Source organism: Pseudopipra pipra, chromosome 8, assembly GCF_036250125.1.
Source record: "Pseudopipra pipra isolate bDixPip1 chromosome 8, bDixPip1.hap1, whole genome shotgun sequence".
In the NCBI taxonomy this organism is placed as follows: Eukaryota; Metazoa; Chordata; class Aves; order Passeriformes; family Pipridae; genus Pseudopipra; species Pseudopipra pipra.
The window spans coordinates 5798166-5825521 of NC_087556.1; the positions used below are offsets into that span (position 1 = coordinate 5798166).

A 27356-nucleotide genomic window follows, 5' to 3' on the forward strand; every position below is an offset into this window, starting at 1 on the left:
TACACAGATTCTAGTTTCCTTAGGTGAGCCAGAAATATATTGCAGTCTCTTGCACACTGGTACAGAGAAATGAGAATTCAATCAGGCCCTACATCACTGTGGATGGGATAGTAGGGAATAGGCAGAGGTAGAAAATTATGTGAGGCTGTGACAAACAAGAAATGAGGTGTTGCAGATGCAGAATCTCTGAGTTAAAAAAACCCCACATAATCACTAGTTCTTCACAGAGCCTTTCAACACAATGTTGGCAGTACTGATACCTGGCAGACAAACACCAATATGGAAATTTTCAGCCTAAGTGACAGAAGTTGTTGAAAAAATTCCTTGAAGTTGACCAGTCAATTCAACTTACCTGTTATTAGCATGACCAGGTTGCTATTCCATTACCTAGGCAGTGTTTCACACACATAGTTTGCCTGTAGCTGTACATGTGTCCACTATTTTCACAGATTTAACTCTAATGGAAGGATTGCATCTCCCAAAATTGTCTCTAGGAAATTTTACATCTCCTGTAGCAAGTGATATAACAAGAGATGAACTATCAAATGAACTGCTGCTAACACACTGCATGGAAAAAAAATCAGATCTCTTGCATGCTGTAATACATGACACAGGTATTTGCCTCAAGCAAACTAAAAACTGAATGGCAGAACCAGCGGATAGTCTGAAAAGTTTACCTCCTCCTTTCTTTACTGCCTAGATGCAAGAGCGTTAATCAACAGAGCAAAGGATTATTTGTACTTCACTGAGATTAAAAAGGGTAAATGCTAAAAATGAATCCACAGCCTTCACTTCAAGCAATAACACATAGTGCTTCAATAAAGGAGGAAACAGCTTTGATGGAACATCAAATGGGATAATGAAAAAGATCACTGAGATGAGCTTGACACGAATATTGGGCAAAATTTCCTTTCAGGAAAAAGGAACTCAAGCCCTGCCTTTATACTTGATCTGATTTTTAACATGATGTGTGTGGGGAGAGGGGGTCTATATGACTGGCTGATGACAAAAGAAAGCAGTGGCTATTTGCCAGCCAGGAAAATGTAGATTCAGCTGAATCCCTGATGCTTCTCCAGAATCAGTCAGCCACCAAGAGGGCTGGGGAATGAGAGAATGTGCAACAAAAAACAAAAGACAGCATAAACTGAAGGAGTAGTGGAAAAATAATTTTTCATTATCCTCCAGTAACTTTTCCATTACTTTTCCATTTATAATTGATATTCTCCCTCTGACAAGGGGGAAACTGGGGCTTAAGCAAACCCAACCAAGAATTAAAGGATAAATATTGCCTAATGACAGGCAAATGGCATTAAAACGTAGGTGGCATAAATGAATGTTGAAGCTTTGCCCCTGCTCAGCAGCACTCAAGTCAGAAAAGAACCCCAGCATTCCTCAGGGAAAAATACAGCAATATTAAAGGTGAAACATAGAGAGGAGTGAAAGAGCTGAAATCAGCTCAGACTTTCTTTCTGGACAACTTGTGAACATCACAGATGTATTTAAGGACAGCCAATGTTTGGTTTGGGTTTTTTTTAATACTTTGAGATTTGCAGCTGAAACATGAAAAAAAATCCAGAAAGTAGCAGAACTTTCTCAAATGCTGGGATAAAGACTTCAAATCAGTTTAAAAACAGATAAAGAAAGAAAAGCAATTTCACAATCAAGTGCTAAAGCACTGAAGACATTGTTTTAACACAGAAACAGATGAACAGTGCAGATGCAACATTACAATCAAATTTCTACACACAAATAAAGCACAGGGGAAGAGCCAAAAGTGGTATTTAAGGATGGAGATTGTGACCTAATGTGTATAATTAAGCCACTTGAATTAATTCAGCTCCTTTTGTTCTTTTTACAGAGAAGTGGAAAATCAACAGATAATGGTCCCACACTGAGTAAATAATTAGGGCATTCCCCCCCCAAAAAAAATGTCTTCATTAAACATAATGAGAAAAAGAGTTACTCTACATGAAGAACTTCAAGTTGTACAAAGTCAAAGCTTTAAGGGAAGACATCTAACCAAAAAAAAAACTCAGTTATTTGACCAAAGTGCTGCCTTTTCCAATTTGCTGTGACAAATACAGTAAGGAATGACATATGGTTGGTGTGTCACTTATACCTTATAAGACATAATGCACTGGTTATATTAGTCCAACAAAGTATTTCTAATTATTTCCTTACTTCTAAATATATACTTGGAAAAATGCTTTTTTTCCCCCCAAATACCATCTTTTTATACTGCAATAGCAAAATGCAGCAAGGATATTTAAAGTAAAATGGTAAATAAGGTGTTGAATTGAAGGGAAACTGTATGAAGCAAAACCAGAAGTTGATGTTTCTGTCCATATTTATTTTTTTTGTATCTTGGAGACAAAGTACCAAAGCAGATTCCACACTGGCCTAGCCTCCTAAAAAGAGCTCCAGGTACCACGAGTCATGCCAGGGCTGCTGGAAAGATCATTGTCTTTGGGGACACACAGCTTTATGGTCATCAATCCACTGCATTCACAGAAGTCACCCCAGGCAAAGAATTCATTAATTCCAGGTCAAATGAAGCAGAAATAACCATGTTCAAAAGGCAAATTATCTTGGTTTCCCATTTTTCACATAATGTTGAATAAAAGGAAGAGGAAAAATACACTGATGCAGTGCAGGAGGGAGAAATACATGGTGGTACCACATGGTGGTACCTTTATGATCCTCCCTTTCCAAAGCTGAGTCTCTGCTTTGGGAATACAACTTGATATCATTCTGTTTCTTATTAAATTTTATTTCCTGTAATAAAAAAATTGAAGTCAACAGTAACAAAACTTGGTCTTTATCATATCCCTGCTGACCCAATTATCCTTTGAAGACGTACAATCAGTCACTATGGTTATAAATGTTAATGCAATGGAAGGTGTTATTATTAGTCAGGGAAAAAAAAAATCACAAACTCCATTCTAATCCTCATGAAAGCGAATTAATAAATAAATGATCAGAAAATAAAAGTTTGGAGCACATTCCATAGACTGTTTGTCATCAAGCTTCATCCCTGGAGGTTAAGGAAATGCACCCGTATGTCAACATTATCTAAACATTGTTCTGATCACCAACTGATCTTCACCTCTCGGGGTCCTGATCAGGCTCCTGGAAAAGCACATGAGGGCACAGCACAGATTTTGGTATGTGTAAAAATGCACACACCCTTCCAGAGGTGCTCGAACTATTATTTAACTGTGGAACTTCTCAAAACACAGTGGTCCAGCAGTAACCTTTTGCTATCAACACATTAGATAAAGGGCCAAAATCAAAACAATACAAGTATACTTCAAAAAAGCCTGGGTAAACATCCTGGAAAAAGCAGCACTCATAATACAGATGTTAAAATAATTGTCTTTTTAATAACAAAATTGTGTTTGCCATAAAAAAAATCTGTAACAGTTGTGATACATCTATTCCAACGTAAATATATTAACTGTTAACCAAACACTGTTCCCTTGCAGGAAGAATTTCCAACTGATATGTGAAATATATGGGATTATATATTACTACATATATTATACAATATATAACTCATGCTCAATAATTTCTCATTCCACATGTACAGCTAGAACTTAATAACCTTTGTCTAAAAGGTTACTCATCCTCTCCTTTAAATGCACCTCTTCAAGTCCTGACAATTTTTCCAATATAGTATTATTTTTCATTTAAGGCATCTTCTCCAACAAAAACTTGCTGTCTCCCACAACAGAATCCATTTATTCTCCTTTCAGATCTCCTGCTCAGGTTTCTTATGCTAGACATAAGGCCAACAACCCACACAGATCTTTGGTCTCTTCACACTGTGAGGTATACACTGTAGAGGCAAAAAACCTGTAGAGAAAATTAGCATATACAGGATGCTGCTCCTTTTCACATTTCCAGCTTGACAGAATATATAGGCCATCTAAATTTTAAATTATACATCACTTCAATTACAACATCATAGCTTCATCTGAAGCTGGCAATTACGTCCTGTAAAATAAATTAATACTTCACTTCAAGAAGCTGTAGAGAAGTCCAAACCTCTGAAGTGGGCTTTTGTTAAGTCATTAAATTAATGCACAGATTTGTCAGCTCTTTTCTCACAAGCTTTGATCAACTCCTTCCATCTTCTCAGTGTGCCTCCACACAGAGCTGTTCAACATGCTACAAACAGCATTATACATGAGTCCTAGAATGTTTCCTGTCAGACACAGGGAGCAGCACTTTGCCCTTCAGCTGTTACAGCATCTTCTCAATGGAGGCTTCATTTTCCACCAGACAGGTCTCAAACTCAAGTGTTTTCTTCTAACTGCTTTGCCTGTCAGACAGAAGAGAAATAATTACTGAAAAATGTTTTACATATCTTCTTTGCCTTGTCCTATTCCATAGCCTAATATTATAGGTGAAAACCAGAATTCATTGATTTTTTTTTCAACATTAGAAGTGAAGTGGTATTTGAAAAGCGCAGAAGCTGTTGGGGTTTTTTTGCAGTTCAACTGAATGCAGTATTACTCTGTATTAGGCATAGAAAGAGAGCAGAATAGTGCGTGTAGTATAATTAAACTGATTAAGTACAATAATTACCAGATAATTAACAAGATAGCATAGAAAGAAAAAACATAAGAAAACCACATATTCTTTTACTTCTACACTAAGCCTGCTTAATTCTAAGATACCAATTCCTTTCTTATAGAAATCCCCCCTACCCCTCCCTTTTAAGACTAATTCTTTTGGGAAACCATTCCCAAACTGAGGGGATATACTTTACATTTTCTATTCTATTACTTGTTGAATCAAACAAAAATTTCATTTCCCACTTCAGAAGTTTCATTTAGTGCATATCAACAACAGGAAAAAACTTAAAATGGCTTTAACCCAGGAGACTAATGAAGGATAAAACACTCAGATATGTATTAATAGTAGATTATGTTCCACTATAAACATGACAAAAAGGCACAATCCAATATATAAAAAATATGCCCAGTTGTTTTCCTGTAAAAGCATAGGAATGTTACTGAAAGTATTGTGGCTGATTATTTCAGACTGTCTTTTTAAAATCTGTTTTCCTTTAAAAGAAACAAAATCATATTCATTTATACATAATGTAAGACCTACAGATGAATGTTGTGGAGCCTTTTCATCCTTAAGAGCCAAGGAATAGATTTAATCTCTACTGAATGCAGGAGAAGGATGGCTCTAAAGACTTCATGTTTGTTAATGCACAGTCTGACCAAGATGCAGGTCAGCCATAGTTCACATAAGACAGAGGGGAAAATAATGCAAAGTTATCAAAAAAAAATATTTAATTACTCTGCCTCTTCATTTTTAAGCACTTGGTATCTGGGACTCTGGAGGTCGTCGATGCTCTCAGCAATTGGCTTATTTAGTGTTTCTGGCAGAAGAAGAGTCAGGAATCCTGCAGATAGTCCAGTGATTCCGAACACCACGAACGGTATAGAAGGACTGAGAGACTTCTGAAATTAAAAACCCAGAGTAAAAACCCAGCATTCTTGCCTGCTCTCAAAAAACACAAACCGCAGTCAAAACCAAAAGACTACAGCTTGTCACTCCAGCAGTTTGTGCAATTATCCATATTCTGGTAGAGGAAAGAAACCCAATAAATGCCATTTCACAGAAACAGCTTCATATGAAAGCTTTGTTTAATGTCTAAGAAAACTCAGATACTCAGTGAGCCTTAGCAGTACCAAAGGCATTACATGGCAACCATTTCACTCAGAGATGAAATAGTGACAACATAAAACATTAGACTATTTCCAAAAATGACAAAATACTAGGTATTTTTAAGCATTGTTCACTCATTCTTGAAATCGAGTGAACACTATTTAATTTTTCATAAAATCAATTTTTTTTTCCAAGGAATGGGGTGGACATGATACCAAAAACAGTAAAGTGCTTTTGAGAGAATTTAATAAATCTGAGTTACATAAAAAAGTTGAAAATAATCTTACCATAGATGGCACAAATGGAGCCAAAATGCCCCCAAATCTGCAAGACATGGAGCAGACACCCAAGCCAGCATTTCTGTTTTGAACAAAGGATGCAAAGTTTGTACTTTCAGAATACACAACTGAATCATGCATGAACATGTGGTGGCAGTGTCCGAGCCAACTTATATATATATATTTTAAGTTATCAGTAATCTTGAATTTAAATAAAGTTTTTAAAGACCTCCAGTGGTTACTCCAAAGACTTTCCTCAACTGGGTGCAGGTAAGGTAAAATCACACCCTTTCAAACGCTCTCAAAACCACCCCGTTGTGCAATCAATCCTTCAATCAACCTGCACCCTAAGGCAATTTAATTGGGCATCCCTGAATGGGGAATGATTTCAAAATGTGGCAGGATCTTCAGAGAGAAGATGCTGAATCTTATCTCCAGCTTGAGCTGCAGCAGCCTCTCCTCTGCCACCTCGGGGTGCACAGATGAAAAGTCAGTGTTTACCTCCAAACAGAAAATAACTCTCTGCCAGTGAGAAGCTTGACAACATCTGGCCAGATGTGTCACTACAGGAGCTGCTGAATTCTGTGCTCCCTTCAATTTTCAGACAAGTTTAAAATAATCTTATCCAGACTGTGATAATCATGGCTTAGAACAGCAAGATCCTCTTCAAAGGAAAGTTAAAAAGTCCTCAGTCTTTAATTTCCTGACCAATTGCAAAAACTCTTCCATCTCTGTATCATTCCTAAATACAGGATTTAACAGTCCTTCAGAGATGGGTGTCAGCACCAGTCACCAGTAAGATGGTAACAAGGTCATGGTGGCTGCTCTCTCTGCACTGCTTGGTTCCTTCCTCTCATTCATCATCATCCTCAGTCTCGCTGCTGAGCTGTTCCTGCTCATCTTTTTTCCCCCTCCTGCTCACCCTTTTCCTCCTCCAAAGACAGGAAGACAGTGACAGGATTAAGAACGATGAGGAGAGTGGTGACACGGGTCACTGGTATCCCAATATCACCCACCTGCATGTCCCTTCCTAATTGCCCTTTGCCAGGTGAAGGGAAACAGGTGGAAGGAGCTGATGAGAGGCCAGTGACTTTGGAGTAAAATAAACAGAAAAGGCAACCTTTTCTCTCATCAGGTCCTCTTGGGAAAAAGAAAATAGCAACCTACGTTTCCTCACAGTTAGGCCACATCAACCCAAACCCCACAAGACAAGGCCAAGCACCTCCCTTGCCAACAAAATCCCTGCATGATGGGACACACCAGTCTGTGTGTGAACCATTCCTTTGGAAGCATCCTTCCCACAGATCCCAAGCCTGTCCATGCCCAGAGGTTTGCTGGCTTCTTAACTTTCTGCTGAGAGGGAATATGGTAAAATGTGATCCTAAATGCAAATCGTATCATTGCCATTCCAATGCAAAATGAAAGCAGTTATTAAAAGACCCAAGGATAGTTTCCCCACTGTGAAAATAATCAAATAGTTTAATAATTACTGAAAATAAGCAAGAAAAGCTGTCCTAGGCAGTGCAATGGCTTCACTCTGATGTCACCCAAGACACACAAGGATGTCATCATTTTGCAACTACTTTCTCACGAAAAAACCCCCATGAGTTTTTACATCTATATTACTGAGCTATGATTACAATTTGTTCCCAAAGATAACCTTCCTCTTTGTCCAAAATGCAACAGCAGTGAAATTTTCTATTTTTAACTTTTTTTCATTCCCCAGCAGGTATTTTAATGACACATCAAAAAGGAAAAAAAAGCCCCAAGCCCAAAGACTCCTCAGCCTGCAGCACTGCCCTGTTTATACCATGAGGTGTATTTGTCACTGCTGCATGTACCAGTTAACGTAAAACAGAGGCCTAACAATCCTCATACTTAAAATAGTAAGTTTAAATACAGAGCAGTAATACTGAAGACGTTTAATTTTTCTGCAAAACATCCTCCTGAAAAAAAAAAAGGTAAAAAAATAGTTATTCCACCTCCTCTGCCTCTGAATGTACGTCTCATCCCAGGACTGATCCAGGAGCACTACAAAGCTTTGCACAGACCACCAGGTGGTGCTGATGTTTTGCTTCAAATTTAACACTCACCCGTCACACCACTTCTCTTGCAGAAACTATAATATTTGCAATTAAAAGGACCAGAGACTTATCAAATGTTTTTAAATGTATAAATTGTCACATGTCAGGAATGTTCATATGGTTTAATGTATCAGTTTGTCACATTACTAAACTGGTCTAATAAAGTTACTATTTTTTTTAACTGTCTTTCTCCTTACATTTTCTCCCCTGGTGGTCTGTGAATTTGCCATACAAAGTACTTTTTTTTTTTGCCAGAATATTAGTGCAGATTCTCAAATGAAGCAGCACTTTACTTGATTTTTTTTTAATATTCCTCATGAAAATTACTTAGTTTCATACACACAGAGATGCTGCTGTAATTCCTGCTAGGCATGAGCTGTCACATACTTGGCACCAGACATCAACAGGACTTAAGGAGACAGTGTAGCATGAAAACACAGCAAAACAAGCAGAAGCTGATAAATTAAAAACATTTTCAGATTTAATTTTCTTGACTCTTAATTCCTGAAAAGTAGAGGGGACAGGGAAACAAACAAACAAAAATCAAATGTGCTCAAAAAAAAAAAGGAAAACAAGGAGGGTCTGAAGTTTGGATGGGGAGAATGCAAACAATCCCCCACATCCAACTGCAGTCAGTGTGCCTGGGACGTGCACAGTCAACCTAAACCTGTGCCAAGAACCACAAGCTCAGTATCTACAAACAGTCACTCCACTTCCACCCTCATCAGTGGTATGGCTGAAGCTGCATCCACAGTCCAGCTTTTATGGCTCCCTAACATGGTAATTTATGAACCGTGATATATATAAAAAAAAAAAGCCAATCCAAGGAGTCCCCCAACTTTTCTGTTTGTTTGTTTTTTCATTTCCCCCCAAAGCCCTCAAAGCCCTGGATTCAAGTGATTTGTGTCACCATCCTAACTAACTACAGCCACATCTACCAGCTGGGACACCTTCCTACTCCACATCACCTTTCAACTTTCCTGCTCTCTCTAAACTGGGCCCAGTTTTTTTGAGTACATTTGCAGTTGCTATTCTTAATCGACTCATGCAATGTGGCTCAAAGTCTGAACACATACTTCGAGCACATCCAGAAAATCACATGGGACCAACATGAGGGTGAGAAGAACAAGACTCTGTATTATGTTTTCCTATCTCAGATTTATCTTGGGACAACAGGAGAGTAACTTCACAGAGAGTTGGTAAGAACTATGAAAAATAAATTAAGGTTTTTAGCTCTACACCATTAATTAAATGGTGTAGAGCAAATGACTGTCATATAGATACTATTAAAATGGGCTGCATTATAAATATTTAATTAAATAACAAAGATATAGAAAAGAACTTGCTTTCCAGCAGGCAAACTAAGTCATATGGGAGATGTAAGCACACAAAAGGACTGTAACTAGTCCTTACTGCACAGTCTGCATTTATTATTAAGGTAGTACACACTTCCATCACATCATTGTGTTTGGGTTTGCTCCCTGTAATTGTACTCCCAAAAATCAATAGTAGAAATGATAAACACATCACCAAGCACTGCAGCACAAGAAGCTGGTTTTCATGGTTTTGCTCTGGATTCAGACCAAGAGCAAATTTCCCCAAACAGCCTGGAAAAGTGCATTGGTGCAAAATGTGTGACTACTTGGAGAAGCCCTTTCCAGCCCTGGCGAGCTGCCTTACTTACAGAAAGAACTCATACAGTTATTTCAGGTAAAAATAATTACAGATAAATGCTAAAGCACACCTGCAATCCCGAGCATGGAAAACAATTTCATTTACCCAGAAGCTCTGCTAAATTACCTCAGCACTGTTGGGTACAGCTCAGATGTATAAATATACAGGATGTTGAAAGCAGCACTGACCATCATTTTTCCACACAGAGCTAACAAAGTGGGACCCAGGAGGAGACCTTTCAGGAAAGAGAAAACAGGATGTAAGCATGAAGAGTCTCTTTTCTTATTCTTTTTTTACACAAATTTCTAGTCCTCGTTTGGAGACTGTCACAAAAAGCAGTGTTTAACCCATACATTTTTCAACTACGAGCACAAAAGCAGTATCTCAGCTCTTCCCAACCAAGCCAGTTTCTTAAGCTAGCTTAAGAAAATTGTATTTAGGACAAAGGAAATCAGATCCTTTTTGTTTGTTTGTTTGGAAACTGTCAAACTATCACATGTCTAAAGGAAGGGCTGCTGCTTCCAGCTCTGCAGTCAGAACATCTTCCCAGGTAACTGCGTCCTTTGACAAGCACAGACTAATTTATTAGATTAAAACCATGAAACTTCATTCACCTCAACAGTTTATTTGCTCCCCAAGGACACCCTGTTGGGACTTAAAATTGTGACAGCTCTGTAATTGGAAAGAACAAATGCTAATGCATTTACTAAGTTTACTAAGAGACAGAGTTTGGTTGGCCAAACTGAAGTGTGCATCTTTTAGAGTCCAAAAGAAACCTGGCTTTCATTAATGTGATTTTGGTTATGGTTATGTTTGCACCATATGTTTTAATAAAAAGAGAATTTAATACTTTTTTAGATGAAAAAAGAACAAGTATTCTGATTAGCTGTATTTCAGGTTCCCTTCCTTAGCACTGAGTTCAGCGTTTTTGATTTGGATCAAATAATGTTCGTTAAGTCATGGGAAACTCTGATTGCTTCTCAGTTGCTTTTCTTTTAGTTTTGCCCATCAGTACTTTCAGTATAATTCATCCAGTCAGATTCTGTTTCAACTGATGAAGAAATTCATCTGTATGTAAACTGAAATCCAGAAACTTGATTTAATTTCTTTAAGTGTGATGCATTTTTGCACTTATTTCTGTAATTCATGCAAAACAGATGCAACATTTTCACCCAAGTTCTCCTTTTACACAGGAAGAACTGGAATATTACACACAGTTGCCAGATGGAAAGGTGTGAAGCTGGTCCTCCCAGTGCTATTTGAGCAGGACTTTTGAGACTGAAGGAGTCTTTAAACTTACTTCAGACAAAGTACCCACCATGAAAGGGTCGTTCTCAGCACAAAACACTCAACATTAACTAGAGCTGAGGTAAAATCGATTTAAAGAACTGCAAATTCTCTTTCCTGCTGCAGTGGAAAGCATATCAAGGAAAGCCACAAAAAGGTATTATGCACAAACAGATAAATCTCAAGAAAGCTAAAATCCAGTTACCCCTAGACTGGGAGTCTCCTTTGCTTGCTGCAGTATAAAGCAGACACAAAATGCAGATGGTCTTTCTGCTCTACAGCAGCTTTTGAAAGAAAAGAGTATTACAGCTCCATTGCCCCTCCACTGCCACTCTCCCTCACCATCTTCCAGTCTGATACACAAACTAATTGATGAATTTTAAGTGATAAGGAAAGAGGGAGCTGAGGGTTATATCAGTCTTTACATAACCACTGGCCACTGAATTTTAGTCTCCAATTCAGTACACATCTTTAATATCAGAAATGCTCTTGGCTTATTCCACAGGGGAAATCATTCTGATCAGATTCTCAAGTTAGCAGAGTTATTTAGAAATCAAGCAAAGGTTACAGACATGAGAGGCAGGTGCCCAACATCTCATTAAAACCTTAAATCCCTTGTAATAAAATCAAGGATCTTATCAATCACTTGGAAGAACAGAGACTTAGACAAATGTAATAGTAATGGGAGGGTCAGACTGGAGCTGCAGCAATCCTTGTTTCATCCAAAGTGACTCATCTTCATCATGCTTGGAAGCAAGTTTCTTTCTTCTGAACTGACACAGATCACTCCGGGCCAAGAGCCAGCTTTACTCTCACCACAGTGCCAAGTCAGATGTTTTAATGGGATTAAAGACAAATCAACTGGAAAAGGCAGAAGACTTCCTGTAAATAAGGAACTCTTCAGGAATTATTACCCTACTGCTTTTCTATCATTTTGTTTTAAAATTCATAAAGAGAAGCACAAAGAGCAAAGTTGTTGGAATAAAGGGAAGACACTGCCTCAATAAAAGGAGCAACAAAACGTCTGAGGACTTGAATTAATGGCATATCAGATTATGGGACATTTTCTCTCCGTCTGCTTTTCTTCCTGAGCCTTTTCTCAGATCAATTAGAACTGGATGCCAGACGGCATTTATATCTGTTAAGGATAAACATAGCCTATGGGAGACTACTTTGGGATCACAGAGCTGGTGCTCTCAGTCAGAACACTGTTAAGGTTGAAGTATTTCTACTGATGGGATGTTAAGAAAAACACAAGCAGAGAGCAGCCACTTCTACTTGTTAGTGTCACACAGACCTAAGTTTTCAGTAGCTAAAATAAATACTAGCATAGAAAAAAATGTACTTGGAATGGAAATAAAATTGAAAAGACAAAACCGAACATTTTGTGAATGTCACTGACAATGTCAGAGAAAAACACATCTTTTGAGAAGAGAAACACATGTGATGATGCTCCACTGTTACCACGAGCCATCCTCACAACTGCATAACACAGCAATACCCAGCTGAGTCTGACAAAGGCAGCAAGCTCCCTGCCATCCCTGTGGCTTCCATACTGCAATTCTGACTTCCATTTCTAATTCTCAAGAACAAAATTATTTTTTTAAAGCTTTTTAGTGGTTTTTTAGTGGTGTTTTTTAATGATGAATTGAACTTCTAATTCAGGAAAACGTTCGTTTTTTATTTCTGTACATACCACATGCCACCAAAACCACTGTAAAATTAAGCTTGGCACCTCACACTGTCAAGATCCAAACCAAGATTACACTGCACAGTGGTCTAGCTATGAAATCCAGCACTTTAAGGTGAACTGCTTAATAGTGATCAATGAATGCAGGGTCAGTGTCTGAGACAGAATGGGACACCTTGGGCTGGCCTTCAGAGAGCCAAGGGCTTACAGCCAGGCCAACTTAGTCAACTAACACAGTCAAATTATGCCTGTAAGGAGTTAAAAGGAATATAGACAAGCCCCTGTCTCCCTGACCAGCCCCAAAAAGAGAAGAGAGGTGGCCACAACAACCCAATGCAGTGCTACACGCTGGGCACAGAGTGGCTGGAGAGCAGCCAGGCAGAAAGGGACCTGGGGGTACTAATTGACAGGAAGCTCAACATGAGCCAACAGTGTGCCCAGGTGGCCAAGAAGGCCAATGGGATCTTGTCCTGTATCAAAAATAGCGTGGCCAGCAGGAGCAGGGAAGTGTACTCTGCGTTGGTGAGGCCACACCTTGAGTATTGTGTTCAGTTCTGGGCCCCTCAGTTCAGAAAGGATATTGAGGTGCTGGAGCGGGTCCAGAGAAGAGCAACAAGGCTGGTGAAGGGACTGGAGCATAAGTCCTATGAGGAGAGGCTGAGGGAGCTGGGGTTGTTTAGCCTGGAGAAGAGGAGGCCCAGAGGTGACCTCATCACCGTCTATAACTACCTGAAGGGAAGTTCTAGCCAGGTGGGGGTTGATCTCTTCTCTCAGGCACTCAGCAATAGGACAAGGGGGCACGGGCTTAAGCTCCGCCAGGGGAAATTTAAGTTGGATATCAGGAGAAAATTCTTTACAGAGAGAGTGATCAGGCATTGGAATGGGCTGCCCAGAGAGGTGGTGGATTCACCATCCCTGGAGATTTTTAAACACAGATTGGACGTGGCACTGAGTGCCATGATCTAGTAAATGGACTGGATTTGGACCAAGGGTTGGACTCGATGATCTCGGAGGTCTTTTCCAACCCAATCGATTCTATGATTCTATGATTCTATGAAATGGATAGGGCACCAGGCCCTCATACACTCGGTCACAAAGCGTCCATCAAGCTGTTCTGTCAGCTTTTATCCCAACTTCTGCTTTGCCAGCAGCACACACTTACCAGCATTTGTTGGTAAAAACATGGTAAACACACAGGCAAGTCCTGCAAATGTCAGAAAACACGTCATGGTTTTACGTCTTCCAGACCTGGAAGGAAAAGAGCACCCGGGTAAAGATGGAAACAAGGCCCTCCAGTGTTTTTCAGTTTGTCTGCAAATTACCAAAGTACTGAAGTACACAGCAGCACAAGTAACAGCTCTAAATCTATTGTACCTTGGTCAGTGCTTCACATCTTGTGGCTTTTTGCCACTGACCTCAGTGAGACCAAAGTATCGTTACAAAGACACCAAATATGCAGGTTACATGAAACCCTGAGGAGCCCTCGGTTGTCAGAATTTTTGGGCTTCGGAAAAAAGCACCCACACAAAGGATGGCCTCCAAGCACACTGAAAAGTATGAAAATACACAGAGATGGATCACCCGTGCCTTCCTGAAAATTGAACAGCTCTCACTTCAAAGTTCTCTTAGAAAAGATTAGGTAAAAATGAACAATGCTGAAAACTGCTTTCAAGTGCAGTCGGTAGGCACTACAAAACCATGTTATTCTGAATAAAATATGTAAGAGAAATATATAACCTATAGGTACTTAAATAACTAGGTTATTCACTTCTTTCCATAAAGACCAAAATTTTTTAATAACATTAATCATTGAAGAGCTTATCTCCGGAGTAATGTAAGATCTGAACAAAACTAAAAAAGCAAAGATGTAGAAAACCAGTCTCATTTCTGCATCAAGTGCAGAAACTCCTACAGCAGAGTAAATCCCCAAAGAACCAACACTGTTTAGAAGAAGTGAAGTATCTGACTGAGAAAAATGTTAATATTTTTCTAGGGTATCTACAAATACATGCAGAGAACTAGGAAATAAGTTTTTCTTACCAGGATTTCTCAATGAAAAACATGCAGAGAGGAAATGCTGGAACTTCTACAAGACCAGAAAGAGCCACGTTTAAATAGAGATTTCCTCTTAATTCACCAGCATTTAAAGTTAGTCCATAGTACACAAAGCTGCAGACATACCTAAAAATAACCAGAAAAGTTATATTATTAACAGAACTAGTCTTTAGGACTAAGAAAGCATTTAAAAGGTAAATTATGCCAAGTTATGGATTAGCTATATTGAGATACGTGGTAGGAAGACAACTCTTAGATCCTCCTGGAAGGGAAATAAGGCAATGAGAAAAGCTCCTATTTAATTACAGTAACTTGGTACAGTTGTATCACTTTTCAAGACAGCACCTAATATAAATCTATGCAACCTGTATTTTACCTTGCTCACAATTTTCCTGCACTGAACCTGTGAAATGTAATTTCAGGCTCTTAACTCTTCTTCTTAATCCAGATCTCTGTGGCTGCCTAATCCGTGCAGCCCTTTTCTTCCCAAGGCTGGTTCAAACACACATCCTCTCAGTAATTTCTGCTTCAGCTTCTCATTTCACTCTACGTAAATATTATGTTCTCACCAGATTATTTCTTAGTAAGTTTTGAAGCAGTTTCTAAGTAACATACTGAAAATAAAACACACCACCAACAATGACAGAACAGCAACCTTGCAACACATCACTTCGCAGGATTATTGTCTACCATCAACCGACACATTTATGACACACTGATGTTCTGTACTTTTTAAAGACACTACTTTTTAGAGAAAAGGATGAAAATGTTCATTACTTCCTCGTGTCTGATTCACCCCCAACACCTCAGCACCTTGCTGTCACCCACCAGATGTACATCAGAAGGATGGTTCGCCACCGAAGGACCGGCTGTTTCACCAAGTTCAGGATTCCAGGTGCCAACTCATCCTTCCTCAGAGTTCCTGCACTTGGTTTCAATTTTAGATTTAATCTTTCTTTTCCATTACAAAGGGCAATATATTGCAACACGTCTTCAGCTTCTGCTGTTTTCCCTTGGGAGTACAGCCACCGTGGAGATTCTGGGAGCATGCTAACAGGAGGGAACAGAAGAGCAACAATGACAAGTTCATTTACTGCTCTAAAGTCAATCTTACCATTTTGCAAATCGATACTTGGATAAAAATACCAATACAAAATCCAGAGGAACACATTATAGTTGTACTGTTCTGCACATTCAGTTCCAGGTAGCCTGGTGATAATACAGTTAAACCTTACAGATGGATCCCTGGGAGATGCCTGACAATGCACTCAGTCATGTTAGAAAAGTTTACATCTCATTCTTCACTTCTGCTGAACTGACTTCTTAGGCAATGCTACAATAGCATGGCCAAGGAAGCATCTCAAACCTCTACTATTTGAACATCCTGAACAAAGCCTGGTTTTCACAAAGTTTATTTCAAGCTTCTCCACTACAGGAAGGGCTCCGAGTTGGAGCAGAGAGAAGGAAAGAAACCTTACTGGGGAATTAATTGTCAGGTTCCAGTACCAGCTCATCACTGCTCATATAAGATTTAAATCTCTTATTCCCACGTATAATCAGAATATCCTGGCTTTCCACAACTTCAGTTCATTATTCCAGCTTTTCTTTTTCCTCTGTGGCAGCTTTTATATGAGCCATAAAATAAGGAATGGAATATTTTTAACTCAACATTTATTTTCTCCAGTACTCTTAACAGATATATACATCCTACAACCAAACTAAACTTTCATTACTTCAGAGGATCCCAGCATTTTTAGTTTTTGGGGAAGTAATTCTACTCCATCAGAAACAGAACACTATAGAGGAAAACACATCATGCAGAACTTCCTTCCGCTGCCCGCAGAGTTTGTTTTCCTTGACTACAGGAAGCGAGGTGGGTTTTTTTAATGTATTCTTTAACAGAACTTAATTCAAGAGCAGATCTATCTAAAAAATAATGGAAATCAGAAGAGCTTTTTCCCATCTGTGCCGTGTGCTAGACATTCCTGGTATTAATGTGCAGGCAAAATACTACACTATTCTTTTATTTCTTCTACAGCTTTAACTAGTGACCAGGAGTATACAAGGTGCATTACTTGATACATTAAAAGAACATTTTCTAAGAACACAGCCCAGACAAAGCTAGCATCTAATTCCTTAAATACTGATGCATTTTATAATCATTTTTTTGATAATGTCAGTGTGGGAATTCTAAATAGGAGCACCCAAGCACAGCAGCGCTAGGAATAGACACAAGTAACCTCAAAAGCAAGCAGATACACAGCACATCACACTAAAAAGGCAATTCCTAGTGCTCTCACTTAGTTCCCTTTGCATGCTGAGTCTCATGGAGAGGAACTCTACAATCCCTTCCCAAGCTCTGAAGCCCTGCCTTGGCAGAAGGCAGCGTTCCTGTCCCTGGCAGATGCTCCAGCTCACAGCCTCTGGCCAGCCTTCTCTTCCCTTCCCAAGCAGATCTGTAACTGAGTTTCCTTGGACAGCTGGCACACAGCTGCTCTCTGCAGCGCTGGCCACCACAGCTGTAACAACACACAGAAACACAAGCCTGTCTGCTGGGTAACCCCGACTTCCTGCTTCACTTCACACCCCTTCTTCCTGCACAACACAGTTTTAACTCCTGCTTGGCTCACAGAACCCTACAGAAAAGTGCCACCCTCCTTTACACCCCTCTCAAATGGTGACAAGGTTCATTACTGCATTTTTTTTTTCTTATCATGAGAATGCACGTGAACCACTTACAAAGAGAGGAGGAGGAAGAAGACTCCGGGAGTGTTCGACACCAAGGCGAGGTAGCGCCACTCTCTGATACAGTAACCCAGCAAAGCAAAAACAGCAATGCCAACTGCAAATGTCACATTAGTTAATGAACCTGAAAAAAACAAGAGTAAGCCAATCACCACAGAAAACCATTGGCAAAAGAGAAAAAATTCTTAAAGCAGAAGCCTGAAATTCCTAAATAAAACAGCAATTTTATGAGCTATCTTTACAGCACTTGTGAACCAGCTGGCTCAAGTGTAACATGGAATCCCAACGAAGAACAGCTTTGTGTAGTGTATGGGAGGGTTGGGGGGTTTTTTTCCCCTTTAAAAAAATAAAAGAGTGGGACATAGGAGAGAGCAAGACATGAACAGGAGCTTAGACACTAAAGCGAAAACCTGAGGACAGGAGGGGGAGCATTGGGAGCAAATGATTTATTTAGATCTGTTAGGGAAATCTTGAATAGAAGCAGCAGGCTGGAGCAGAAATTGGAAGTTACAGAAGTACGAGGACTGAGCTCAGTACAAAACCAGCTGCCAGTCCTGGGGTTTATTACAGCAGATTTCTGATGAACTAACATAAAGAAAAGTGTTTAAAATACGGGGTCAACTGGAACTCCAAAAGCCCAGCAACAAACCTTCTGCAGCCAAACACAGGAGATCCTGTGGCCCCCAGACACTCGGAGCTGTGTCCCACAAAGCCCAGCTCACACCAACATCCCGACAGCTGCTCTGACACAGCTGAGCTGCATCCAGCATCTCCCTCTCTCTCAGCCCCTCCTTCCCAACGCTGAGCACAACTGGAATAGAGCACCTAGAGCAACAAGCAGCAGGAAATGGCCCAGCTTGTCCATCCATCGGGAGGCTGGCCCTGCAGGGAGGAGTCTGGGAAGAGCAGAGAGAGACAACCGGGCAAGGGAGGAGGAAGGGCAGGAGAGAGAGAGAGAAAGCACAAGTCAGAAATGTTAACTCAGAAGAGGAAAATTCAGTACTTAAAAAAAAAGGTGAAAGGTTATAACTAAACCACAACTGTCTCATACACCCCCAGGAGCTCAGAGAAAAAAGTAAGAAAAACAGCAGAACAAGGCAACTGAATAAATGAGGGAGAGAAATATGCTCATCACAGACACAGAAAGCCAGCATTTGGACTATGTTTTTCCCCATGTTGTGTCTGCCAGAAAGGCGTTACAGCCTGAGCTACTCCAGCTTTGAAACTGTCTGACATCCAAGTGTTAAACTTATTTTAAGTCTCAGCATTGGCATATGAGAAAAGGACATTTAAAAATACTGGATGGTCAGCACATTCAGCAGTGGCAAAAACACTGTCCAGGCACCAGCTCATTTTGTGGTTCACAGAGACTTTTCCCAGAATACCTTCCCAAGGTATCACACAGGAGAAGTTGGCAGGATCTGCCAAAACATTTGTTTTCTTTTTTAACGTAATGCAGTGTACAAATTGAGAAATTTTAGGAATTAGTGTATCAATTTGAAAACCTCAGTTTTGCTACTTATCAAACAAACTCAGTCCCATCTCCATTATTCAGGCACCTTTCCCACAGAAATGAGAACCTGGATGAATCACATCACACTCATCTGACTTACACTACAACTGACTTGACTTTGTACAAACATAAAACGTAAGGCACCGATAGAACAATATGTGTCACAGTAACAATGATTAAATGTATCCCAAATCCCACCTGTAAATGACCAAAATGATTTTCCTACATATTCCTGTGTTAGGACAAAAGACACAAGAGCCATTCCACCATTCACGATTCCAACAAAAAACCGTGAAACCGCAAATATGTCATAATTTGGAGCTAAGGCTGTGACATACCCAAAAATGACATCAAAAAAGAGACCTGTAGAGACAGAATAAAATGGAATTAGTACTTCTGCTACACAGCTTGAACTCCAAAACAGAGCAGGGACCACAGTCAGCGACTGACTATAGTGAGTAGACTTTAGTGCTCATCTCCCATGTCTTGCGTTTGGCTTTCTGAAATCACATCATACGAAAATTACAATCATTTTCAAGGCACACACTTGAGGCCTGCAATGTCAAAGGTGACATTTCCTTCACACAATGTTCTCATTAAACAAAAAGACCCTTTGGTTGCAAAAGGGTCTGGAAAACAGAACACCAGGACAGGAGGAACCCACTCCAAAGATGTTTAGGGAAATCATTCTCCCCCTCACCCTCCAAAAACGGGCAAATTATTTTTCATTTGGAACAATATGGTTGGGCAATGTGTGGAATACTGTGCTCCAGTAGTGATAACCAGGGTAAAACCAGGTTCTTTTTCATCTGACATGGACATTCTGTGACCTCTTGTGTTGCTCAGCACACTCATATTGACAATTTCAGTGCTGCTCCACTCTGGGTGACAAGCTGGCACAGACCACTGACAGAGCAGGGGACCCACGAGCAGCCTCTGAGCAGGGTGGGCCAGGGGCAGGGAAGAAAAGAGATGTTATCCATGTAGAATGCTTAAGAAAAATCTTTTAACACTCCTACCTGAGATATACACTGGTTTCCTGCCCAGTTTATCTGACAAAGGGCCAAATGTGATATTTCCAATGAGCAGTCCAGCAAAAAACAGGGATGATGCAAGGCTTACTTTGTAGGCTTCTCGGTCAATTAGGTACCACTGCCAAAAAAAAAGAATATCCTTATTAGAAGTATGAACACCAAGTTGCTGTTTCCTCAAAAACAATGAAAAATCTATCAAAATTCTTCACTTGCCATTTCCCACTTGTTGTTTTATATCCCATTAAAGTTTTATTCAAAGTTTGATAGGTAAGCCCACAGTAGCCATGTTTTTGCCTCCCCAACAGACCCTAACATCTCTCCCTCAGGAAATTTCAATGTAATATATTAAAATCTTTCAACTTAGTAAGTGCTAATAGTTGCACCCCAATTACCAAGCTTTGGCCAGGCAGCTTACCTTAGGTTAATAAAACAAGGAGAGTCTGAACTGTTAACAGCTTATCCAGCACTGAACCAACTCAGCTGTTTCAAAGCACAGATATTAAAAATCCTTCCTTAGCAAGAATAATGCACATTCAGTGCTGCAGTACTCAGAGAGTTAATGCTGTGCAGCTGTGCTTCCTGATCCTGGTGATCCCTGGTGCCCTTCCCCACCATACACATGCTGATCCCTCGAAGGCAATCAGGAAGGGATTATGGAAAAATGTCCGTGTTTCATAAAAATGCCAAGAACTACTTACAGACTACTCACTGGTGTTTTAGTATCTCACTGCACACGTGCATTTATAGCCAAGCCAAAGTTAGAAATGCATCATGGGTTTCTTCACAAAGTGTACTTTCTACCTCATCCAAAAGCTAAACTGAGGCAGTGCGGTCAAAAATTATCAGAAGAGAAGAAAATGAGGTCAGAGTGGGTTGAAATCAGAATGAAACACTATTTCCTGCTGGGGCAAGGCACATAGAGAGCTTGTGCAGCCCCTGTACTACGGACAGGGAGAGTCAACACTCACAGAAACACACTGCTGGACTTAGAAACACTGCTGACCCCACCAGCTTGGGAAAGAATCAGAAAATCCTAAGTCGTTTTCCAGGAAAGGAAATAAACTAATTCAACACAAAGCTTTACCCAGAGAACTATTTCATCATTATTTGAGTATTTCAAATAATTCCCAGTGTATTTACTGGAAAATTTATTTCCAAAAAAGCAGATGAGTGTCACTGGATAAAGATGTAGCCCCAAATCTTATGGTTTCTTAACTTTCTGAGGAGACTTCAACAATGAAATACCCCTGGGCACAAACCCTCAGGAAAATTAAAGAATAAAAATATCACTGCATGTGCTCTCCAAGGCACAGAGCACTCCTTCTCCACTCTAGCACTCCACACCACACAGATTTCAAACTCCCAGTTCTTGCCTGCAGAGTATTTCAGGTTGATACAAGAGACCACACAACTTTATGCTCCTGGATATGGTTGCAAAAATCCACTTCTCAAGAGTAAGGGACCATTTCTACACCAAATGTAGAAGTCCCTGAACTCACTGTCCAATCCTGAACTCACCTTCCTAAGCACCATCACTTGTTAAAGCAGGGGACTGAGTTGATGCCGGAGCAAGAAGCAATTCTAACAACTGTATTTTTCATAAACTAAGCCTGAGCTATTATTTATGAATTCTTAGTTATGCCAAAATTAATTACAACAATTAGTTCCTGAAGCAGAAGTCAAGAGCTGCTCTGGAGGTTTTTTGAGAACAGTTCCCCTGGATAACCAGAACAGAACAGAGAATAATTAATCTCCACAAAGTTTAATCTCCAATGCCAAAATAAAGAAAATAAACTTTACAGAAGCAGCTTCCTTTCTCAGGGCAGAACCAGGAAAGATTGCTTTTGCAAACTGTTCCTTGTGCTGCTCGGTGGATGCATGTTTGTATTTTAACAAGTCTAATGTAACGAGCTGTGAAGAATGTAACTTTTAAAAGAATGCATCCATCTATTTTATTTGCACAAAGAGAACTTGTTAAATATTTTTCAAAATGAACTATAGCTTGCCAACAAAAGCGTTGCCAATTTTGCTCTCACCAAAACAGACATCCTCTCAGCTCTTTATATCCACGTGGAAGTGTGATTTACTCACTAGACCCTTAGCAGCAAAATGCCGGTCAGCATCTAAAGATTCCATAAGAAGACTGTTAACAATACAATTTTAAAAAATCTTAAAGTTACCAAAACGCATGGGAACATAAATCTGTTTTGATGAATCTTGGGAATTACCACATATTTTGAAAATAGGGACACTGCCTCCATCATTTAGAAACACAGTCTTAGTTAGAATTTGTTGATTTCTGGTTATAAATTAAGCACTACCCCACATCAGGCATCCTGCTGAAAGTCTGGAACTGAAGGGTGATCTTGCTAATCAAAAAAATATGTTTCTGACAGAGGATATGATCCAATATTGCATCATTCCTCCAATGTCTAGTCACTACATTTCTCCAAGGTAAACATCGCACAGTCAGACTTGAGATAACAGGAAGGCAGTAAAATTTGGCACCAGCTACACCAAGTGCTAACCTGTCTTATAGGAGTTTACTGAGAACTGCTCCAAGAATTCCATCAGCAGAACTCCAGCAGTTCAGGCCACCACTCCAGCCACCCACACAGCCTGTTTTCTGGCACTGGCAGCACTGCTCAGGTCACTCGTGCCTGTCTGAGGGATTACAGCCCAGGGACCAGGGAAAAGCAAGCAGAGCCTCTTGCCCAGAATTCATAAGGCATAAGGATAAAGAATAAAGCTTCTGTCCCCCTCAGCAAACTTCAATCTGTTCCATCTCCCGCTCTCACCACACATTAAAATATCCAGACGTGTGGTGCACAAGTTCCATTTTCATATTGGTTTCATCTTCTGTAACCAATGTAACTCATGGCCAAGCTTACATGCACAGCAGATTGTGCAGGCACAACAGACTGAACATCTCTCAGCACTCAACAGACATTAGGAGGAGCTCATCCTCAATTCCAGTTATAAACTGTAATGAAATGATCATTCTTCATTAATAATGACTTTCTAAAACAGCTGAAGGTAAAACTGAAAATAAGTAACATACGGAAAGTTCAACCTAAATTAATAAGTATTAGATTTACACTAGGAAAACTAAACTAATAATTCAGTCACATACTTTCCGATTTAAAAATAATAATAAAGTCAAAGAGCCAAATGGTGGATTCTAAAGATTTTTAGTAGCATAAGCCATACATTACACTAAGCCCTGCTTGGCTTTTCCCCATGCCATGTCCTGCACCAGTGGCACAAATCCCAAGAAGAGAACTGATGACACTGAAGGAAGTACTCGCCTCAGTGACGATGGATGTGAAGTTGCTGGCAAAATGGATGTGCTTGGCAAGCTCAGCTCTGCTCGCTGGAATTCCCTCCTGGTCTATGTGGTACCTGGGCACAGCTCCCACGAGCACAATAAGCATCGACTGGCAAGCCACGTATACCTTAAAATACAACACAATCAATCACTGACCCTGAACAATCTCAAAGAGACCTGATGGAATATTGCAGGCTTTTCATTAAACTAACAATTAACAATTGGCCAAAGAAAGCATCCCAAAGAAAACACAGTCAGTCTACTGTGTCATAATCCCCAGATGTGACCATGAAGGCTGTTGGGAGCAGCAAGTACCACCCAGAGAGGCTGGTGCACTTCCAATGGAAGATTCATCTTCACACCCTCCTTCCTGGTGTGGAGTTGTTCATTTTGTTCTCGCAGATTTTAGCCAGACATAGGAAAGGAAGATATTAAAAACTTCATTATATTTTCATAGGTGAGATTTAATACTTACTTTTTTTAATACATAAAAGTTTTACTTGAATGAGTATATTTATTCATTGAGATGGGCTTCAAGACGTTTTGAACTTCCAGGCTTTGCACATGATTTTTTTTTTTCTAACTTAAAATAACATTATCCCTAAGCATATACACATATTAGTGATTTTTAGCATGTCACCACTAATGGAAAAGTTTTGACTCCAGAATGGCTCCCTTCATTGGGCCACAAGTCTTCAGATGGTGCGTTCGGCTGGATGTTGTTTTAATGGGCCATCTAATCCTGTGCTTACCTTGGACACTCTTGCAGAAACAAGTTACAAAGAAAACCATCAATCAGCACAGTCTCCCTTCCTCCCAGTCGTGTTTAATTCAAAACGCAAAACTGCACTAACAGGAGGAAGCGAGAGAAAACTAACGGAGCGAAACAGATAAGTATTTGCATGCTGGGGCGTGGGTACTATTTAAAGACAGCACACTGCATACCACTTTCAGAAAAGATTAAAATAGGAAAAAAGAAAGAGAAACAGAAAAAAAGTGCTGTAGTTAGACTCCATTTCCCTCATCAGCAGAAGCATAAAAAGTGCTCTTTAAAAAGCAAGCAAGATAAGAAGATGCACACAGGAATAAGGAAAACACATCATGAACTTTGACAAGTTAAGCACGCAAGGCAGCACTGAGGTAAGAGAGAGGTTTGACAGGCTCCTTGGAAAAGCACCAAATCCGGTTTGGAACGCCCACGAATCCAAGCGGGGCTGCAAGAGGATGTTTGCCGGCACAGAACGGCGAGGGGAGGGAGGGCTCCTCCCCAGGAGCAGCGGAGCAGCGGCCGGGACCGGGACGGTCCTCAGAGGCGGAGTTGCTGTGGGGGGACACGGACCCCCAGGCTCCCGCCGGGAAAGCGTTTCCCGGCGGGATTCCCGAGCCCCCTGCAGCCCGGGAGTGGGGCGGGGATGTCCCGGCAGCGGCACCGCCGTGCCCGCGACGCTGCCCGGGCTGTGCGAACAGAAACCAAAAGCAGCGCCCGGGGGTCCCGCCGCGCCCTCACCTGCAGCAACACCAGCAGGGCCGTGAGGCGCCGCTGCCCGCGCCCGAATGGCCCCGCCGCCGCCAGCGCCTCCTCCACATCCAGCCCCAGCTCCAGCCCCGGCCCCGCCGCCATGGCCCGCCCGCAGCGGCGCCCAGCCGGGCTAAGCCGAGCCCAGCCGAGCCGAGCTCCGCCCCGGCCGTAAAGCCTCACCCGCTGCCGGTGCGGGGGCAGGACCGGCCGCGGCCCAGCGAGGACTGTCGGGGGGGTTTGGAACGAGAGCTCCGCCACAGCCGCAGAACGGGGCGGGCGGAGCGCGGGGCATCCGCGCCAGGCGGTGGGGAAAAGCCTCCCCACGCTGCAGGAAGAAAAGGCTGCCAAGGCAGGAGGCGGGTCCAGGCAGGATGCTCCGAGATATGGCCACATCTCCTCTCCAGCAAACAGGCAATCACGGGGTGCTGCGGGAGACACCCCGGAGGAGAGCAGAACAGCCCGGCAGTTGTTCCAAGAGCTGTCTGAAAACGGGAGCGGCTCTCCCTCTTTCATAGCCTGGATTTTAAGAGAAGCAGTGTTTTTCATCAGGATTTCATCTAGACTAGATAATTGCAGGCTGCTACCAAAGGTTAACTTTGCTCAGTAGCCTTTTCCCCGGGCTGCTGTCTCTGGTCATGTGGTAATTCGGCACCTACTGAACTAGGAGGCTGCCCTGCCAATTCAATTAACAATGTGAACTACCATAAATGCTCTCTTCACCCTGTGGCTTTCATCTAGTTTGCAGGGTGACACTAAAAAGCTCCACACCCTATAGACAGCAGGAGAGCAGGAGAAACTCCTTTCAAGTTGGCAAGTCTAGTATTAAGAATAGAGACATTAACTATCATTAATTAAGGTGTTTGACAAAAGCACAGTGACCAGCCTTGTTTGGTGCAATTTCTTCAAGACTCTAACACACAGTTACATTTGCATTTTTCCTACCATTACGTTTGAAGGTGCAGCTTTTACTATTACACTAACTTTGTACAGGGTTTTAGTTTTGCTTTGGGGTTTTAAGTCTTTCTCCTCGGCCCGATCAAGAAATCCTTTGAAGCAGTAAGTTAGGATGACCTCCCCTTAGTATTCTTATTCCAGGAGAACTAAAATTAGTAGAAAGATTGGTTGTCACAGCACAGCTCCCCGAGGAAGCAGCAGGTGCCACGCAACAGAATGAGTTTGTTGCCCAGGAACAGGTGAGGGTCAAAGTGCTGCTTACCTTGGAACTGGGACAGCCTGGAAAAAAGGAAGTTTCTAAATAATTTCTAAGCTTCCTCATCCACATAGTCACTGTACATTGGCAGATAGCAGTGAAATCCTGCGTTTTGAGGTCCTTGTAGTCTCTGCTCCAGCTGCTTTTGTGATTCCTGCCCTAATTCAGACAGCGCAATCTGTCACTGAACCTTGGCAAAGGCGGGCAGACATAAGACAGGCTCCTGTTCCGTTCCTGAATACAGCTACAGAAAGGACAACAGTAATTTTGGAACTCTACTGATTTTACAAGACCTATTTGGTTTCCCCTCATATTCCAACATCTGTTTTCTCATGTTAGTGTGGAGAACACACAATGCCCAAGGACTCAAAAAAAAGAGCCCAAAAAAACCTGTCCCCATTGCTGCTGCATCTGCTTCACCTTTAACATTTCAGCCTAAGACATACATACCAGCACTGTTTTAGAATCATCAGGTAATGATTCCCTGAGTGGGTCTCACCAACATCACGTTACACAGCGGGACAGGGTTTCAGCCCACATTCAGGAATGTTCCTGCTACCTGCTAAACATCAGCTGAACAAATGAAGGAGAAAAGGTCAGCATTGTTTTCTGACATCCACAATTTTTTGCCAGGGGGTTTGTACTGCATGAACTGCTCTGACATCAGGAACTGAATCACTGCAAGGTCCCTTACAGTCAGATGAATTTTCATAATGCTTATATTTATTGCCACTGTCTCTCAAATCTTTCTCCTCAATTAACATTATTAAGCAATTCTTTCCTTTGAGGCAGTAAGTCAGGAGCCTTGCAAACAAGGTCCAGAGAACATGGTCACTGAGGTTTTGGATTGGGTTTTGGGAGGAGTGTTAACAGCTTATTTGAGCTGTTTGAGAAGGACACCTTCCTTCTCTGGGTCACCACAGGAACTCTGCCTAGGAAATACAAACTCAAATCAGTTTGCTGTCCAGCAGTTCCCCAGGAAGGTGTATCCTTTGGGACAGGAAACATCTCAATTTGAGTTTACTCTGAACCAAACATCTCAAACGGGTAACACTGTACCATTTTCAAGTTGCCTTTCCCAGGGTAAGTTCCATTTCAGTGTAAATCAGCTTCAGGTTCCATGGCAGAACCCCCAAGGCAGGTCAGTCACCCTTCAAAGAGTTTTAAAAGCCTCTCCAAAGTTCAGATGGGTTGTTTTGGTGCTGGAGCCATTATGATAAACAACAGAACACAGATCACATACTGACTGGT

The 27356-nt window shown here is 41.1% G+C and overlaps 1 protein-coding gene across 3 annotated transcripts; it reads right to left on the reverse strand.

Annotated features, from left to right (window-relative positions):
- Positions 1 to 3363: 3363 nt before the first annotated feature.
- On the reverse strand, positions 3364 to 27289 carry LOC135417823 (solute carrier family 22 member 15-like). Of its 3 annotated transcripts, none has more exons than XM_064662336.1 (12): positions 26112 to 27289; positions 23357 to 23503; positions 20034 to 20166; positions 19213 to 19377; positions 17496 to 17625; positions 15585 to 15806; positions 14742 to 14882; positions 13864 to 13949; positions 9851 to 9959; positions 5976 to 6048; positions 5317 to 5480; positions 3364 to 4324 (listed from the first exon to the last, which is right to left on the reverse strand). In XM_064662336.1, exons 1-12 carry the CDS (start codon positions 26175 to 26177, stop codon positions 4312 to 4314), a joined length of 1449 nt encoding a protein of 482 aa, XP_064518406.1. In that variant the 5' UTR covers positions 26178 to 27289; the 3' UTR covers positions 3364 to 4311. The 3 variants fall into 3 exon arrangements, with proteins under 3 accessions (XP_064518406.1, XP_064518404.1, XP_064518405.1); XM_064662334.1 differs by having other exon boundaries at positions 25076 to 27289; XM_064662335.1 differs by lacking the exon at positions 26112 to 27289 and adding an exon at positions 24884 to 25067.
- Between the last annotated feature and the right edge of the window lie 67 nt (positions 27290 to 27356).